The sequence below is a fragment of the Rhinolophus sinicus genome, chromosome 13 (assembly GCF_057876585.1).
Source record: "Rhinolophus sinicus isolate RSI-liver-muscle chromosome 13, RSI-T2T, whole genome shotgun sequence".
NCBI lineage: Eukaryota > Metazoa > Chordata > Mammalia > Chiroptera > Rhinolophidae > Rhinolophus > Rhinolophus sinicus.
This window is the reverse complement of record NC_142513.1, coordinates 20486290-20502206: the sequence shown is the minus strand read 5'-3', so window position 1 is coordinate 20502206 and position 15917 is coordinate 20486290. Positions and strand designations below refer to the sequence as shown.

Here is a 15917-nt window from a genome sequence, read left to right as displayed (position 1 = left end):
GGGCATAAAATAGCTTATGTCAAGTTTTGGAAAATATGTTTACTGCAATGACTCTGAATGACTCTGGCTACCAAGCCTGAAACTTGATCATGGGACTATGCAGGAGACCCCCCCACTGCATAATTATTACTGATCATAATAACTACAGTGTTATTTACATTTATTCTTTCTCAAACTTAAAACACGCATGAAAGATATTCTCCCCATTTGACAGATGAAAAAAAATGAGAGGCTCAGAAAGGTTAAATGATTTGCCTACAAACACACAGCCAGTAATGGGAAAGCGAGGATTCAGATCCAAGTCAGCCTGGCTCCTGACTGTGTTCAGTAATATGGGATGAAATATACTACTCAAGGGAGAGAGATGCCCTGTATGGGATACAGAGCTAAGAAAAAACGACTCTACTTTTGGGGAAAGAGGATCATCATCCCTAAGACCCACCCTGTTGCAAACTGGGGTATGGTCACATGTTTGGTGGCCTTGTGATTTGTCATTGGCCACTCTGCCAAGAGACTCCAAGATGACTCTGGGCCCTCTCTCTGTACTGGGTGATTCTTATCTGTGCAATGAGGATGTCACAGGCAGAAGATGCCACTTCTTCCTCCCAGTCAGGCGGGACTGGTCACCGCCCCACTTGGCCCTCCCACTCAGCTGTTTACCTTCACTCCCAGGCCATTCTTACACGTAGGTTTCTTTCTGGCAGCTGGTCAGTTTCACTTCCTGGTTGCCACCCAGACAGCCCCAAAACAACAACAAAGACTCACTTCCCCTGACCTCCCCAGTTCATTCTTGACACCTTGCTGTGCACCCACTGTAGGCAAGGAAAGTTCAATAGCTTCCCTTCCATTCTGGTTCAGAGAATGAAGTGGTGTTGGGCCACTGCCACTGCCTCTTTATTAGGGAGGTTTCAAAAACCCATCCACAAACCTCTGCCAAGTTGCTCTGTGTGTTGGGTTTGATCCTGGGTGTGGGGACACAGAGGTGAGTCATGAGCCTACCTGAAGGGAGCCCATAAACACTGAAAAGAACCCATAGAGAGGGCTCAGAGCCCAGCAGAGGCAAACACTGGTGGCCGAGGGAGCTCAAGTAGATCACTGCTGCCCGTCTTCTGAGGCTAGAGGCTCATAGATCTGGATTCCAATGCCAACCCTTCCACTTATCAGTCATATGACCTTGAACTAGTGGCTCTATCTTTCTGTACCTCAGCTTTCTCCTCTGCAACATGGGGATACTTTTCTCAAAGACTGGTGTGAAGATAAAACGAGTCCATGCGTGTAACACTCTTAGAACCACAGTGGCCAGGTCCACAGTAAGTGCTCAATACGTGGTAGTTATTTTTCTTTTCATCAGTGGTCCATAGCACTTAAGAGGCCGATGTTTTCTCCCTGTGCTGCTGGCACAGCCGACGCCCACCAAGTGCCTACCAATTCCTTTTCCCTGGCTGCCTCATCCGGGAGGGCCAGGCTGACAGTCTGCCACCAGGGGATTAGGGGCGGGAGTACTCACATCTGTAGAGATGATTCCACACGGGGAAGAAGGCCATGTAGAGGGCAACGTCCCCCACTGTCGGGTAGGATTTGAAGATGGAGATGACGGCAATCTGGATGAACATGAAGAAGATTGGGTGCTCCCTGGGGTGAGGCAGACAGACAGACAGACAGACAGACAGAGAAAGGTCAGTCAGGGGCCAGGCCTACCCCAGATACTCCTGACCCCATCTCTCAAACCCAAAAACACTTTCCTAGGGGCTTTAGGCAGGGGCTGGCTCCGCTACCCTCAAGATACTGGGGGCCAGGCCAAGTCGCAGAGCAGAAAACTGTGGGGACCCAGAGATGCCCAGAGGTGATGAGAAGGGCCCAGCCAACACTTGAGAAACAACCCACAGAGACATTTCCCATCAACCTCCCTTCAATCAGCTCCAAGCCTTCCCACAGGAGCCTCTGAGGAAAAAAACAAATGAAGTCAGCGTTCTTTATTACTGGGCTTAAATGACTGCTTGTCATAGTGCAATTAAGCAGCCTCCCTTGCCAGCGGCCCCTGTGACAACTGGACCCAGGGCAGGAAGTGCTTCCTTGCGGATGCTTTTTTTGACAACAGGGTCAGTGGAGTCTACAGAGTTAGCTATGATGAGCTCCTTTCCAGAAAGAGAACTGAGAGCTGTGCAGCTTTTCAGCTCTCAAGGGCTGGAACTGGAGTTCTTCTTTCCAATAATAACAAAATGGCTACCATTCCTGAACCCTCGCGCTGCTCAGTTCTGCGCTGGGCCCTTTTCTTCCCTTATTGCACGTGGTCCTCACTACAGCTCAACCACCCCTTGAGGTGGGTAATGCTGTCACCCGCACTTTGCTAATGAGGTTCCGAGAAGGGGAGTCAGCAAGCGATGGAGCTGTTGGTCTGCAGACCTGCTAAGCACCACCAACACTGTTCTCCTGAGTGCCCAGCATGACGGCAGCTCTGATCAGGGAGGGTGAGGACAGAGCTCAATCGCCAGTGTTCCTCCCAGAGCTGACCACGTGCAAAAGGGAAGCCAACAGGAAGAAGCCACATCTACACCCTCCTCGGCTCCACGTAAACAACATGCACGTGGCCTGCTTCTGCACAGTTCCTGGATGCCCAGCTCCTAGAGGTTTCCTTCAGAGGTTAATAGTATTCTTGTCTTGCAAGTCAAAGGTCAGGGTGACTCAATGGGTATAAATCTGAGATGGGGAGACAAACAAGTACACACCCCACCACTCCAGCCCTTCTATACAGCAAATGCCTCAAAGCTCAGCTTGGCAAAATCTCACAGTCCTCTGGCTTCTAAGAAGGGTCCAGCTAGCTCAGTGAGCATCTTCCTAAAGACAATCCAAATCACCAGCTTTGGGCTTTTTCTGTCGCTGCTAATAGCTGCAACATTTCTATAAAAAGGCCAGTGAACATGTAGCGCCAAAAAACCTGGATACCAAAACCTCCTGCAATGCTGCCTGGGGAAAGGTGGCCTAAAGGGTCCTGTTCTCACAAATGTGGCAGTGGAAGCAAACATTGCAGGGAGCTAGGCAGTTTGTGGAGCTTCATATCCAGGCACAGGAGGGCAGCAGTGGGGGTGACCAGGTATCTTCATATCCTCTGTCCCCACAACTCTGAGGCCCTGGCCTGGTGGTGGCAGTGGCAGTGGTGGTGGTGGTTGTGTGTGTGTGTGTGTGGGGGGGGGGGGTGTTGGAGGGGAGGTCACATGATGGTGGTGCTGGTGTCTACCCAAAAGCTATCTGTGGCCTTTTGCATGCAGACAATGAGAGCTGCTGGAAAGCTAGCTATACAGAGTGAGGAAAGGTGCTCCAGACTCCTTGCTTTTCTTAGCTCAGTGGCCAGGCCTGACCAGAACAAGGTCAGGGAATGTGGACCACAGACAGCTGGAGAGCTTGGCTGGGCAAAGGTGCCAGAGTTCTGGAGCCTGCCAGGCCAAGGAGTCATGGTTTTCTGTCAGATGCCAGGCCAAGGCTGTCATGAGAAGGAAGCATCAGCTCTGAGCTTTTACAGAATGGGAGCCATGGGCCTGGGTTTACTGGCCATGAAGAACAGCAGGGAGATTAGAACAGAGAACTCAAGCTCTTGAAATATAAATCAAATCTCTCCCAGCTTCTCTGGACCATCCAGGCATATCTGTAGCTATTGGTACCTGTTTTTCCTTCTCTAAAGCTAGGATAATAGAACCATTTCCAGGGGCTACTACAAATGACCTCTCTCAGGAGCTTGGCATAGTACAGGGGGCTGAGCAGAGTCTGGGTCTGAATGCCAGCTCCACTGCTTAATAGCTGTGTGACTCTGGGAAAAATCACTCTATCTCTCTGAACTATAAGTAATTTCCTCAACTATAAAATGGGACTGACGATAATAAAATAATGCCTACCTCCAAGAGTTGTTGGAAGGGTTAGGTATGAACACATTTCAGAAAGCCTAGAAAGGTACCCGGGAGGGAGCTGGGCTGAATGCATGTTAGGTCTCTCATCCTGCAGAAAATAGCTCAAGGACAACCCTTTTGAGGCAAATTTATCAGAAGATTAAACAGAGCTGCAGGTGGCCAGACTCCCAACTAACACATCCTGAGTCCCCTTGGGCAAACTGTCACTGGACTGCTGATACAGGACACCCAACAAGCTCCACTGTTTCCCAAAGACACCCCCTGACCCCAACCTCTCATCCAAAACAGTGAGTGGGCTCAGCAGCAGTGTGGGCTTGAGTACCCCAAGTGAGGCCAGGAGAAGTATCAGGGTGCTCCAAGCAGCCTCCCTGCAGCCTCCACTCATGTGTGATTCTATTGCTGGCTGTGGCCACTGGCACCTGAGGTGATTGAGGGCAGGGTTTCCTGAGCAAAGATGGCATAAACCTGACAGCAGATGCTCCGAGTTTGAAGGGCATCTGTAAGGCTACAAATGGCTCTGTGGACAAAGAAGGAGCAGGTCCAACCACTTACTTTAGCTTTATGGCTAAGGGGATGGTGTAGAAGAAGACGTTGATCTGAAACACACATACAAAGAAGAGGCTGAAGTGCTCAAACATCTCTGCAAAGAAGTACCAAAAAAGACCAATGTTTGGAGTGAGATCTGGAACAGAAAGTCTGGAGTGAAGAAAACAAAGGGAGAGAGAAAAAAAAAAAAAGAGAGCAAAGTTATAAATGGTCTGCTTTGACCTGGTTTTCTCCTGAAGACTTTGGTCATTATTGGGCAGCCCAGGATGACTCTGTCCACACAGAGCTCAGGACGTGAGGGGCTTTCCAGGCACCATGGATATAGGTCATTAACAAAAACAAGGGGCAGAGAAGGCTAACCCATAATAAATATTAGCTGAGCCAAACTCCGGCATGCATCAACGATCTGAAATGAGGCAGGGATTCATGTTAGAAATCAAAAGACCAGTCCCTATTTTAACTGCTAAGATATACATGTTTACGATTAGGAGATACTCAGTACTGTAACGAAAGAGGATGGGTTTTAAATCAACATTATCTATGTGGGGCATTCCGCAGACTTGCCTAGAGAAACAAGCTCCAAGATTTTGCTCCTCCCCATTCCCGTTCCACATCCCCACGTCAGGAGCCAGAAGGGCGAGCGCCTGATCGGCACTGAGACTTCGTTTGGGAAGTAAGGTTTTAACGGGAAGTTTTTTCCTAGTTGTATCAGAGAAAAATGAGCTGTAATTCTGGCTCTTCTAAAAATTTACATATTTTTTATTTCAAAAAATCTGGTGTTGAAACTGATGTCAATTCCCAATTTCAAAAAGGCAACAACTGGAGCGTGGAGAAGGGAGAAATAGGCAATGGCTCATGGTCAGATTAAACTACCACAGGCCTCGACCCAGGGCAAGTCTTTGCCTCCTGCTGTAACTACATTTCCTCTGCTGTGAAATGAGGTAAAGAACACAATCTGGTCCAGCAGAAAACCAGGAGAACATTCTCACTCCTACCCAAGGCAGAGCACGAAGAGCTAAAAGTTACTAAATCGATGTTATATTCAGCCAGGATTGAACACAAATTAGCAGGCCAGAATCCCAAAGGGGAGTCTACCACTCCAGATCCCTTTCCTACCCTGGCAGATTTACGTATCTCACACCCCACAGGGCTGTGAGTTCCTCGAGGCTTGGACAGTGGCCACCCCCCTCAGCAGACCACACTGAGAGCATCTGGAAACGTCTGCAGAATTCATACTGCAAAACCGTTGTGATTTTTCTCTAAAAGTTTGACACATGGGAGGTGGTCTTTTTTTAAAGTGTCAGAGGCCCTCTTGCAGCAGAGGAATATATCCATTACTGCCTGAGATTGGACCAAAATCTTCCCAGCAGAGGCACTTTGGATGTCCTTAGGGAGTGCTCCTTACTCTCACTAGGTCTGAGGTATGCTCTAGACCAGTGGTTTTCAAAGTGTATTCTCTGGACCAGCAACATCAGCATCACCTGAAAAGTTGTTAGAAATGCAGATTCTATTATTTCCATATTCTGGGTCCCTATCCCAGACGTACTGAATCAAAACCTGTAGGGTGGGCCCAGCCATGTGGATGTTAACAAGCCCTGAAGGTGATTCTGACGCAAACCAAAGTTTGAGGACCACTGCGTCTAGATGCTCCCTGTGCTCACTCGCCCTCTGAGTCCAGCTGGAGCTGTGAAAACCAAATTAGCTTCCAGAGTTTTCTAATGAGGTCGTTACTTACATGAAGCCGTAGACTGCAGGGATGAAATCCCAGGAGCTGAGAAGGAAGAAGGAGAGGCAAATGATTACCACTAGGCTTCCCACGTACATCATGGCATACTCCCAAGAGAAGACCCAGAAGGCTTTGCTCTTCACTTTCACGGGTATGTACTGCCGCTAGGAGAGAAGGCAAAACAGGACATTTAGGGATGTCAAAAATAGAGAGCAGTGATCAGCTTAAACTTCAAGATCACTCCTGCAAAACACAGGACATGGAAAAGTTGACAATCAAAGGATTGAAAAGATATGCTAGGTAAACACTAACCACTAAGTATGATTAGACTGGTCCCAGATAAAATAGACTTTAATGTAAAAAGTGTTACAGAGATAAAGATGCTCCATAATGATGAAAGATTCAATTCATCAGAAAGATACAACAGTTCTAAATTTGTATGTACCTAATAACACAGTATCAAAATATATAAAACAAACATGGACAGAGCTACAGAGGAAAAATAGACTAATCCATCATAATTGATAGATCAAACAGACAAAAATTAGGAACCAACTAGGAAATATGAATAGCACACTTAATAAACTTGATCTCATAAGATCTTCTGAAACATAATATATAGAAAAGTACACCTAGTAACTATAGAGAATTCACATTCATTTTAAGCATTTTATAAAACTTTGTAAAAACTTACCACATACCTAAATGAGGCCATAAAGCAATATCAACAAACTTCAAGGAGTCTGTATCATTCTCTGACCCATTCTCTGACCACAATGCAATTATTCAAAATGATAAATAAAAAAACCTAAAAATACATTAAGAAAAATTTAAACCCTTTCCCAAATAACTCAGAGGTCAAATAAGAAACAATAATAGAACATTTTGATGTAAGAAATTAATGGTTATAAAAATACCTCATATCACTATTTGTGTAATGTAGATAAAAGAGTACCCTGAGGGAAAAATACAGCCTTATAAACTTATATTTGAGAAGGCTGAAAATAAATATGCTAAACATCTGTTTTAAGATATTAGAAACAGAGCAACATAATAAATCCCAAATGAAGGAAGGAAATAATAAAGGTAAGCGTAGAATTTGTTGAAATGGAAAACAAAATCACAATATAAGGAGGCAACGAAGCCAAAAGCTAGCTCTTAGAAATGACTAATGATTCTAATGAGTCTCTGATAAGACTGATCAAGAAAAAGGAGAGATCAAATAAACAATATTAGGAATATAAAAGGGAATACAACTATGGATGCATCAGTGTTAATAAAATAAAAAATTTATGTCGATACGTTTAAAAACTGGGGCAAAAATGGACACTTTCTATGAAAAACATAATGTCATAAAAAAGTAAAAAATAAAAGGTAGAGATCAAAGGGGATGACAATGAAATGTAATAAATGATCCTTGATTGGATCCTGAACCCCACCTCTCCCCCCAAATGCTATAAAGGTTATGTACATATTTGAGAATTTGAATTTGGAGTGTATACTTCAAATCTATCACAGTTAAACTTGGGTGCGCTAATAGTATTGCGGCTATGTAGAAGAATGCTCCAGTTCTTCAGAGTTACCTGCTGAGTATTTAGGGTTGATATGTCTCCTCTACAATCTCACCACAAAGAAAGCAAGTTCCAGACCAGATTCTGGCATACTTTGCAACATTTATTAAACAAAAATTTATTAGCCAGCAGGCACAAAACAGTTCACACAGTTATCTGTAACTTCCCTGCCAATGAATCAGGAAAAAAAAAAGGAAAGAAAGAAAAAAAATTGATACATCTGCATTAAGACATAGAAAATGTGGTAAAATGATAATGGGAATCTACATAAAAGACATTTATTATACTAGTTTTTCAATTTTTCTGAAAGCATGAAATAAAAAATTAGGGAAAAAACTAATTCAAGGAGAACTAGAAAATTTTGAATGGTCCTATAACCATTTAAAAGATTGAATTAGTAATGAAAAATTTTCCCATAAAGAAAGGAGCAGGCCCAGCAAGTTTTACAGGAAAGTTCTACCAACATTTAAGAAGCAGGTGACCATCTGTGCGATGTCAGAGGGATAGTAGATGAGGGGAGGGGGGTTCACACAGTGTGAGGTATATAAATGATAAAAGTCTAAGTATTGCTTTGTCTTGTGAACCTGAAACTAATAAAAAAAAGAAGAAAAAAAAAAGAAGTAGGTGACCGTAATCTTACATTAACTCTTTCACAGCAAATAGTATAAGCTTAATATCAAAACCACTTACCAGCATAAATGCAAAAATGCTAAATGAAATATTACCTACTATAATTCAGTAACACATGAAAAAGATCATGATAAAGTTGTTTTATGATCAGGTTGAGTTTATTCTAAAAATTCAAGGTTAGTTCAGCATAAGAAAAGCTATTAATATGTGTATCGCAAACAGCTTGAAGAAATCATAGTATCTAGATATATGCAACAACTACTCATGATAAAAATAAACAAAAGAATTCAGTGAAGTAGCAGGGTATGAAATTAACACACAAATAGACTTCATATGCACACATAATAAACAATTAGAGGACACAATGGTAGAGAAAACCACATTTACAATAGCACCAAGGAAAATAAAAGTTAGAATTAAATGAACAGGAAATGTGCAAAACCTATTGAAGAAAAATTTTAAAACACTCCTGAAAGACACTACAGTTAACTTGAAGAAATGGACAGATATCTCTTGCTCTTGTTTAGGATGATTCAGCATTATAAATATGTCAGCTCTCCCTAAATTAATTATAAATTCAGTGCAATAATGCAATCCCAATAAAAATGCCAATAAGCTACTTTATGGAATTACACAAGATGTTATGAAAGTTCATATGGAAAAACAAACATTCAAGAATAGCTAGGAAAACAGTGATAAGGAAAAATCATGAAGTGTTGACTAGCCCTATCGGACGTTAAAATATACTATAAAACTTCTACAATTAAAATAGTATAATACTAGCACATAAATAGATAAATGGACTAGTGGAATAAAATAGAAAGACCAGCATTAGACCAAACTACTTATAGAAATTTAGCACATGACAAAGGTGGCAGGCATATCACTACGGTAAAGGTGGACTTTTTAATAAATGGTGCCAGCACAACTAGGTAACCATTTGGAAAAAGATAAAATTAGCTCTATATCTCACACCATTCTTGTGTTCCCCAAATGCAGTAAGGATCTAATTTTTTTTAAATGAAACCATTAAGTACTAGAAATAAACCTGGTAAATTTGTGTTTAACTGTGATACATGGAAAACTCAAAATTCAGAGGCAATAAAAGACTGATTAAATGTGATTACATAAAATTTTAAAGTTCTGCATAACAAAAACACCATAAATAAAATGAAAATATATGTCCACACAAAGACTTTTACATGAATGTTCACAGCAGCGTTATTTGTAATAACCAAAAAGTAAAAACATCCCAAATGCCTATCAACTGGTGAATGAATAAATAAAATATGGCACATCCACACAATGGAATATTATTTGGCAATAAAAAGGAAAGAAGTACTAATTATACATGCTACAATAGGGATGAACATTGAAAACATCATGCTAAGTGAAAGAAGCCAGTCACAAAAGACCACATATTTTATGATTCCATTGATATGAAATGTGCAATAGGAAAATCTATAAAGACAGAAAGCAGGATAGGGCTGGAGGGATGGGGCAATGGGGAAACACAGAGCGTGATTGAGAATGGGTATGGAGTTTCTTTTGGGGTCATAAAAATGTTGTAGAATTGATTGTGGTGATGGCTGCACAATTCTGTGAATATACTAAAAATGATTAAACTGTACAGTTTAAATAAATTGTATGGTATGTAAATTATATCTTGATAAAAAATAAAAGCTGTTAAAAGAAAAACACCATTAAAAAAGTCAAAAGACAATTGAAAAACTGGAAGATAATATTTGCAGACAAATGGTTAATACTCCTAATATATAAAGGATTCTTAAAAATTGAGAGAACAAGGACCTAAATCCAAAAGAAAAATGAAAGTGAAAGATGAACGGAAAATCCACAAGTATGAAAAAATGTTCAAACGTACTCATAGTTAGAGAAATGTAAATTAAAACACTGAGATAACCATTTCTCATGATCAGACTGGCAAAAATTTTTAAATGTGACAACATTCTGTTAGTGAGGCTGTAGAAAAACAGACATTCTTCTGCTTTACTAGTGGGAATAGAAAATTTGTATAATCTTTCTGGAGGGAAATGTGAAAAGACCTAACAAAACTACATATATACTTATCTTTGGATCCAGTAATTCTACTTCTATATAAAAATCTACCTTGCAGATATACCTCCAGCAATACAAAAATACATATACATAAGGTTACTCAATGAAGAATTGTAATATCGAAATACTGGAAACAATCTAAATTCTCATACATTGGAGAGAAGTTAAATAAACTATGGTACGTCCACACAATGGCGTACTATGCAGCTGTAAAAAAGAATGAGGAATATCTCTATGTTTCAAAATGTAGTGATTTCCCAGAAATAATGTTCAGTTAAAAAAGCAAAGCACAAAAGAGTACCTAGAGTATGCTATCCTTCATATAAGAAAGAAGGGGATATACATGTATCTGTTCACTTGTGCAAAAAAATACAAGAAGGATAAACCAGAAACTAACGAGAATAATTACTTGCGGTGACAGGAAAAGTAGAAATAAAAGAACAAGATGGCAGGGATGAGGAGAGAGTATACTTCTCTGAATATATCTTTTTGTATAGCTGACTCTTAGAATCTTAAGACTATTTCAGTCCCTTTGCAAACCCCCAAAATAAACAAACAATTAAAATCAACCAGGATGTAGGGGAAATCCAAAATGAATACAAAGAGTAATAAACGAACCTAATTATATCACAAATTAATAACATAACCACACTGAAGGGCCACATGGGGGAAGAAAAGAACTAACCTAAGTGACTATGAGATACAGTAACTTAACAGCATACTGTAAGACTAAAGACAAAAAGAACTATACGTAAATGTTATAATCAAGTCAGTAAGTGTATTTCTTACAGGGGTATTTCTCACAGCAATTCTAGAACTACTTTATGTGCAGACTAGAACAAATAAGCAAATATATTGCAGACAATGAAAATTAGGTTTCTCACTGTTAAGAGAAAGAAGTTAGAAATAAGGAAATAAAATGAAAAGGGAGAGACTAAAGTGAACCCTGTGGCATTGGACTGGAACCACAGGTATCAGTATAAACAGATAGAAAGAATTATGGATGAGTGTGTATGTGTGCATTGGTATTCATACACATATTTCATAGCTCTGTCTGCTAGGAGCAATGATCCCCTAATAACAATAAGCATATCTAAAACCTTGGTTTCTAAATAGCATTCTCCAATAAAGGGAAACAAGAGTCCTTAAAGAAATATGGATTCCAGGGCTGGGGCAGGGAAAATCCTAGATGAGCCTAGAACATCTTGTACTAGGAGGGAAGGAAAGGCTCAACAAATGGACAGGGCTTATCAAAAGAACACAGGAGGTAATCTGAAGGAGCGCCTAATGGTCAAAGTTAGAAAAAAATCGAGCAATAAGCTGATGATAATATCCAATTTTTTTTTTGAGGTGAAATTCACGTAACATACATCCAACCATTTTAAAGTGCGCAATTCAGCCACCATTGTGGTCACGTCTAACTCAGGTTCTTCAACAGTTGCCTTAACAAAAGTCTGAAGTGGGTGTGGGTTGGCTCCTCCTATACAATCTCACCATAAAGGAAGCAAGTTCCAGACCAGACTCTGGCATACTTCACATTTATTAAACAAAAATTCATTAGCAAGCAGGCACAAAACAGTCCACACAAACTATCCTAGAAGGTCGATTATATCCCAGCTCTCTCCCCTTATAGTTGTTCCAATCACCACTTGAAAGGAAGGTTCGCTCAAGGCAGAAGTGACAATATCTAGAGGCAGGGGTTTTGCTGTCCTTGGGAGTCACATCAGGCAACCAGAAATCCTCCCAACCGAAGGCTAGACAAAGGATAGGGAAGAAATTAAGCCTCAGCACCATCTCCAAGGGAAGAAGTTACAGGCCTTCCTAGATTCTTATTCCTTCTTCATCCAAGTATAGTAAGTGTCTCTAAAACATTTTAGTTAATTCCACTTACTTCAGTATCACCAATAAGAGTCTACTTCTGAAATTTATTTTGCTAATTAATAAGACACTCTCGCCAATAAAAATCTCACCAACAAAAATCCAATCTGCCTAGGAACAAGACAAACAAACAAAGAAACAAAAACTCAGACACAGACAACAATCCAGTGGTTACCAGAGGGTAAGGGGGACGGGGTGGTCGAAGAGGGAATAGGAGATCCAATACGTGGTGATGGAAGGAGAACTGACTCAGCGTGGTGAACATACAATATGATATATAGATGATGTATTATAGACATGTACACTTGAAACCTATATAATTCTACTAACCATGGTCACTCCAATAAATTTAATTTTAAAAATCCATTGTGCTTCTGACATTCACATGCTAATTAATTAGCAAAGGTGTAGATCAAGCTACAGAGAGCGGAAGCACACGCGTGCAGTGTGGCTTCTCTGATGTAAAGTTAGATGACCACCAGAGTATGGATAATTCATTAAGGTAACTCATAAAGTAACTTTACATTAAAGTAACTTCATTCAAGTATCTACTTTAATGGATACTTCATTAAAGTAGGCTGTTAACTGGCACATATATAATACCAGATGGTCTATGCATAAGTATTTAAAAATATTAGGTTGGTGCAAAAGTAATTGTGGTTTAAAAGGTTAAAAATAATTGCAAACACTGCAATTACTTTTGCACCAACCTAATAAATTATAGACATCATAACTCCATGATAAAGACTTGAAGGAGAATGGGAAGTCAGTCAAGAGATTTCAGCTGGAGATAACATTACTGTTAACAGATCTGAGGGGCAAGGAACCTGACCAACCCTAGGTCCCCCCTCTAAGCTCGCATACTCACAGGCTATTCTTATCTCTTTAAAACTGTGCTGCCCCCTAGCCACATGTGGCTATTTAAATTTAAATTGAGGAAAGTTAATTAAAATTAAAAATTAATTTCCTCAGTCTCACTAGCTCACTTCAAGTTCTCTCAGCCACATGTGCCTCGTGACTACTGTACTGATAATAGAACATTTCCATCATCACAAAAAGTTCTATTGACAATGTTCCTTTCAAATAACCAAGTGCTAAGAGAATAGTACATTTCTGGGGATGGAAATAATTCAACACAGAGGAGGCATCCCTAGAAAAATTCAAAGAGGAAGGCACTTGGGTTCTGAGTTCCCTTTGGGAGTTCTACCTGCCTTTGATCATTTATCTTGATCTTTTCTTCTTCCTGAAAAATACTGCCATCTAGCATAGAAAGAAGGGATAAGGGAGGGAGGGAGGAAACCACAGCCCAGGGGAGGAAAACAAAATCGAAAGTAAAAATTTTGTTTTGTTTTCCCCTTCCTCTCTACTACTAATATTTAAAAAGGAAAAGACAGCCTTGAAGAACTGAATCAGATAGACTGTTCAAAGCAGCTCTAGGAGAGTCCTAAGCACACACAGAGAAGATGAGGTTTCACTCTTTGCAAATCCCATTAGCGTCCCCCAAGTTTTGGTTTGCTACCCCATTCTAAATGCTTTATTGGACCTAAAGTGTTACTATCGATGTTGGAGTAGAAATGATTGTTTTTTTCCTGGCAAATTTGTGATTATAAAATGTGCACTAAGTTTTTTTATTTTTTTTTTAAAGATTTTTTTTTTTTTTATTGGGGAAGGGGAACAGAACTTTATTGGGGAACACTGTACTTCCAGGCCTTTTTTTTTCCAACTCAAGTTGTTGTCCTTTCAATCTCAGTTGTGGAGGGTGCTGTTCAGCTTCAAGTTGTTGTTCTTTCCGTCTTAATTGTGGAGGGCACAGCTCAGCTCCAGGTCCAGTTGCCGTTGCTAGTTGCAGGGGGCACAGCCCACCATCCCTTGCGGGAGTTGAGGAATTGAACTGGCAACCTTGTGGTTGAGAGCCCGCGCTCCAACCAACTGAGCCATCCGGGAGGCAGCTCAGCTCAAGGTGCCATGTTCAACCTTAGTTGCAGGGGGCAGAGCCCACCATCCCTTGCGGGACTCGAGGAGTTGAACTGGCAACCTTGTGGTTGAGAGCCCACTGGCCCATGTGGGAATCGAACCGGCAGCCTTTGGAGTTAGGAGCATGGAGCTCTAACCACCTGAGCCACCGGGCCGGCCCCAAAAATGTGCACTAAGTTTTAGGTATAATTTTTGTTTTTAAGACTTGGTTTTGGGAAGCAGGTTGGCTTTGGGAAACAGAGTCCTGAAAATACAGTGTAGAATATTTACTGAATCTACTTATAAAAACTAGATTTGCACTTAACCTTTTAGGACTATTCCTGTTACATAAAGTGAAGCACACCTGAAATTCTTAAAAAAGAAACTCAGGCAATCCTTTGATGGCTTGTTATTTATAAACCCTAGAGCCAAACTTAATCTTGAAGTCCAGATTGCAAATGTCCCAGTGAACAGATGAGGATTCATTTTATCCACCCCTTTTGCACGATAGCAAATGCTGACTTAAAATGAAAAGTATGTAAGTGGAAGGGCTCAAAGAATGGTGCCCTAAATACTCTGATCGATTTTTAAACCTTTTTATTATTAAATAAAATAAAGACTTTATTAAATAAAATACAGAAAACCACGTAAAACAAATGTATAGCTTAGTGGATGATTATAAGGCAAACATCCTTATAACCACCACCTGGATCAAGAGAAAGACATTGCTAGCGACACCCCCACATATCTGTGCCCTGTCCCAACCACAATCCACTCTTCCTTCCAAAGTAACCACTTTTATCCTGACTTTTATGTAAGTGTAAAAAAAAAAAAAATCACTTCCTTGAATTTCGTTATGGTTTTCCACCTAAATGAACATCCCTTTACACTATAGCTTAGTCTTGCCCATTTTTTAAAAATTTGATTCAACTTTTAAGTCTCTTAATTTACACAGGTCTTCCACCCCATCCCACTCCCGTCCATGTCTTTTTTTTCCTATTTTTCCTTATAATTCATTTGCTGAAGAAACCAGGTTATTTAACCTACAGAACTTCCTACAATCTGGTTGTTGCTATTAATAATTATATACTTTCTCTTCAGTACTTCTTGCAAATTAGTAGCTGGATCCACAGGCTTGATCAATTTTGGATCTGGATCAATTCTGGATTTGATCTCTTTGGCAAAACTTTGGTGGTGGTGTGTTCTTTCATCAGGAGGCACAATTTTTGTTTGTTTTTGATGTTACTAGCTATTAATGCTGAATGTCTAGCTCAACTGGGGTTGCCAAATGATGCTATCCTACCATTTTGTTTTCATTTGTAAGCTGGAATAATTTCTGAGAGATGCTTCCCCTCACCTACTATATGGTTACCTCGTGGTACAGGAAAGGCAAGATAAATGCTTATTTTTTTCCTTTTATTGATCCAGTTCTCAAGATAATGAAGTGGTTCCCTATCAACTCCTAATGTGACCAATTAGATTTTATTTTAAATATCATTATGAATGTCTGGATTTAAATATATTTATAAGTTTTGATCCGTTGCAATTCTTATCCTAATGAAGGTCAAAATGTCCAATGTTGGTCAGTGAGAGCCTCTTCAAGTTGGATCCTGAGTCCTTCACGTTGAGATGACCCCA

At 40.5% G+C, this 15917-nt stretch overlaps 1 protein-coding gene across 3 annotated transcripts in view; it reads right to left on the bottom strand.

The window, feature by feature from the left end:
• PIGU (phosphatidylinositol glycan anchor biosynthesis class U) overlaps positions 1-15917 on the bottom strand; it is a 79740-nt gene that overhangs the window by 17673 nt on the left and 46150 nt on the right. For 2 of the 3 annotated variants that reach the window (XM_019733685.3, XM_088789190.1), the window contains 3 exons: positions 6181-6335; positions 4452-4595; positions 1508-1632 (listed from right to left, as the gene is read on the bottom strand). In XM_019733685.3, coding sequence (XP_019589244.1) covers positions 1508-1632; positions 4452-4595; positions 6181-6335 — 424 coding nt within the window. Of the gene's footprint in view, positions 1-1149; positions 1246-1507; positions 1633-4451; positions 4596-6180; positions 6336-15917 lie in introns of all 3 variants that reach the window. The other variant, XM_088789191.1, reaches the window with a different exon arrangement.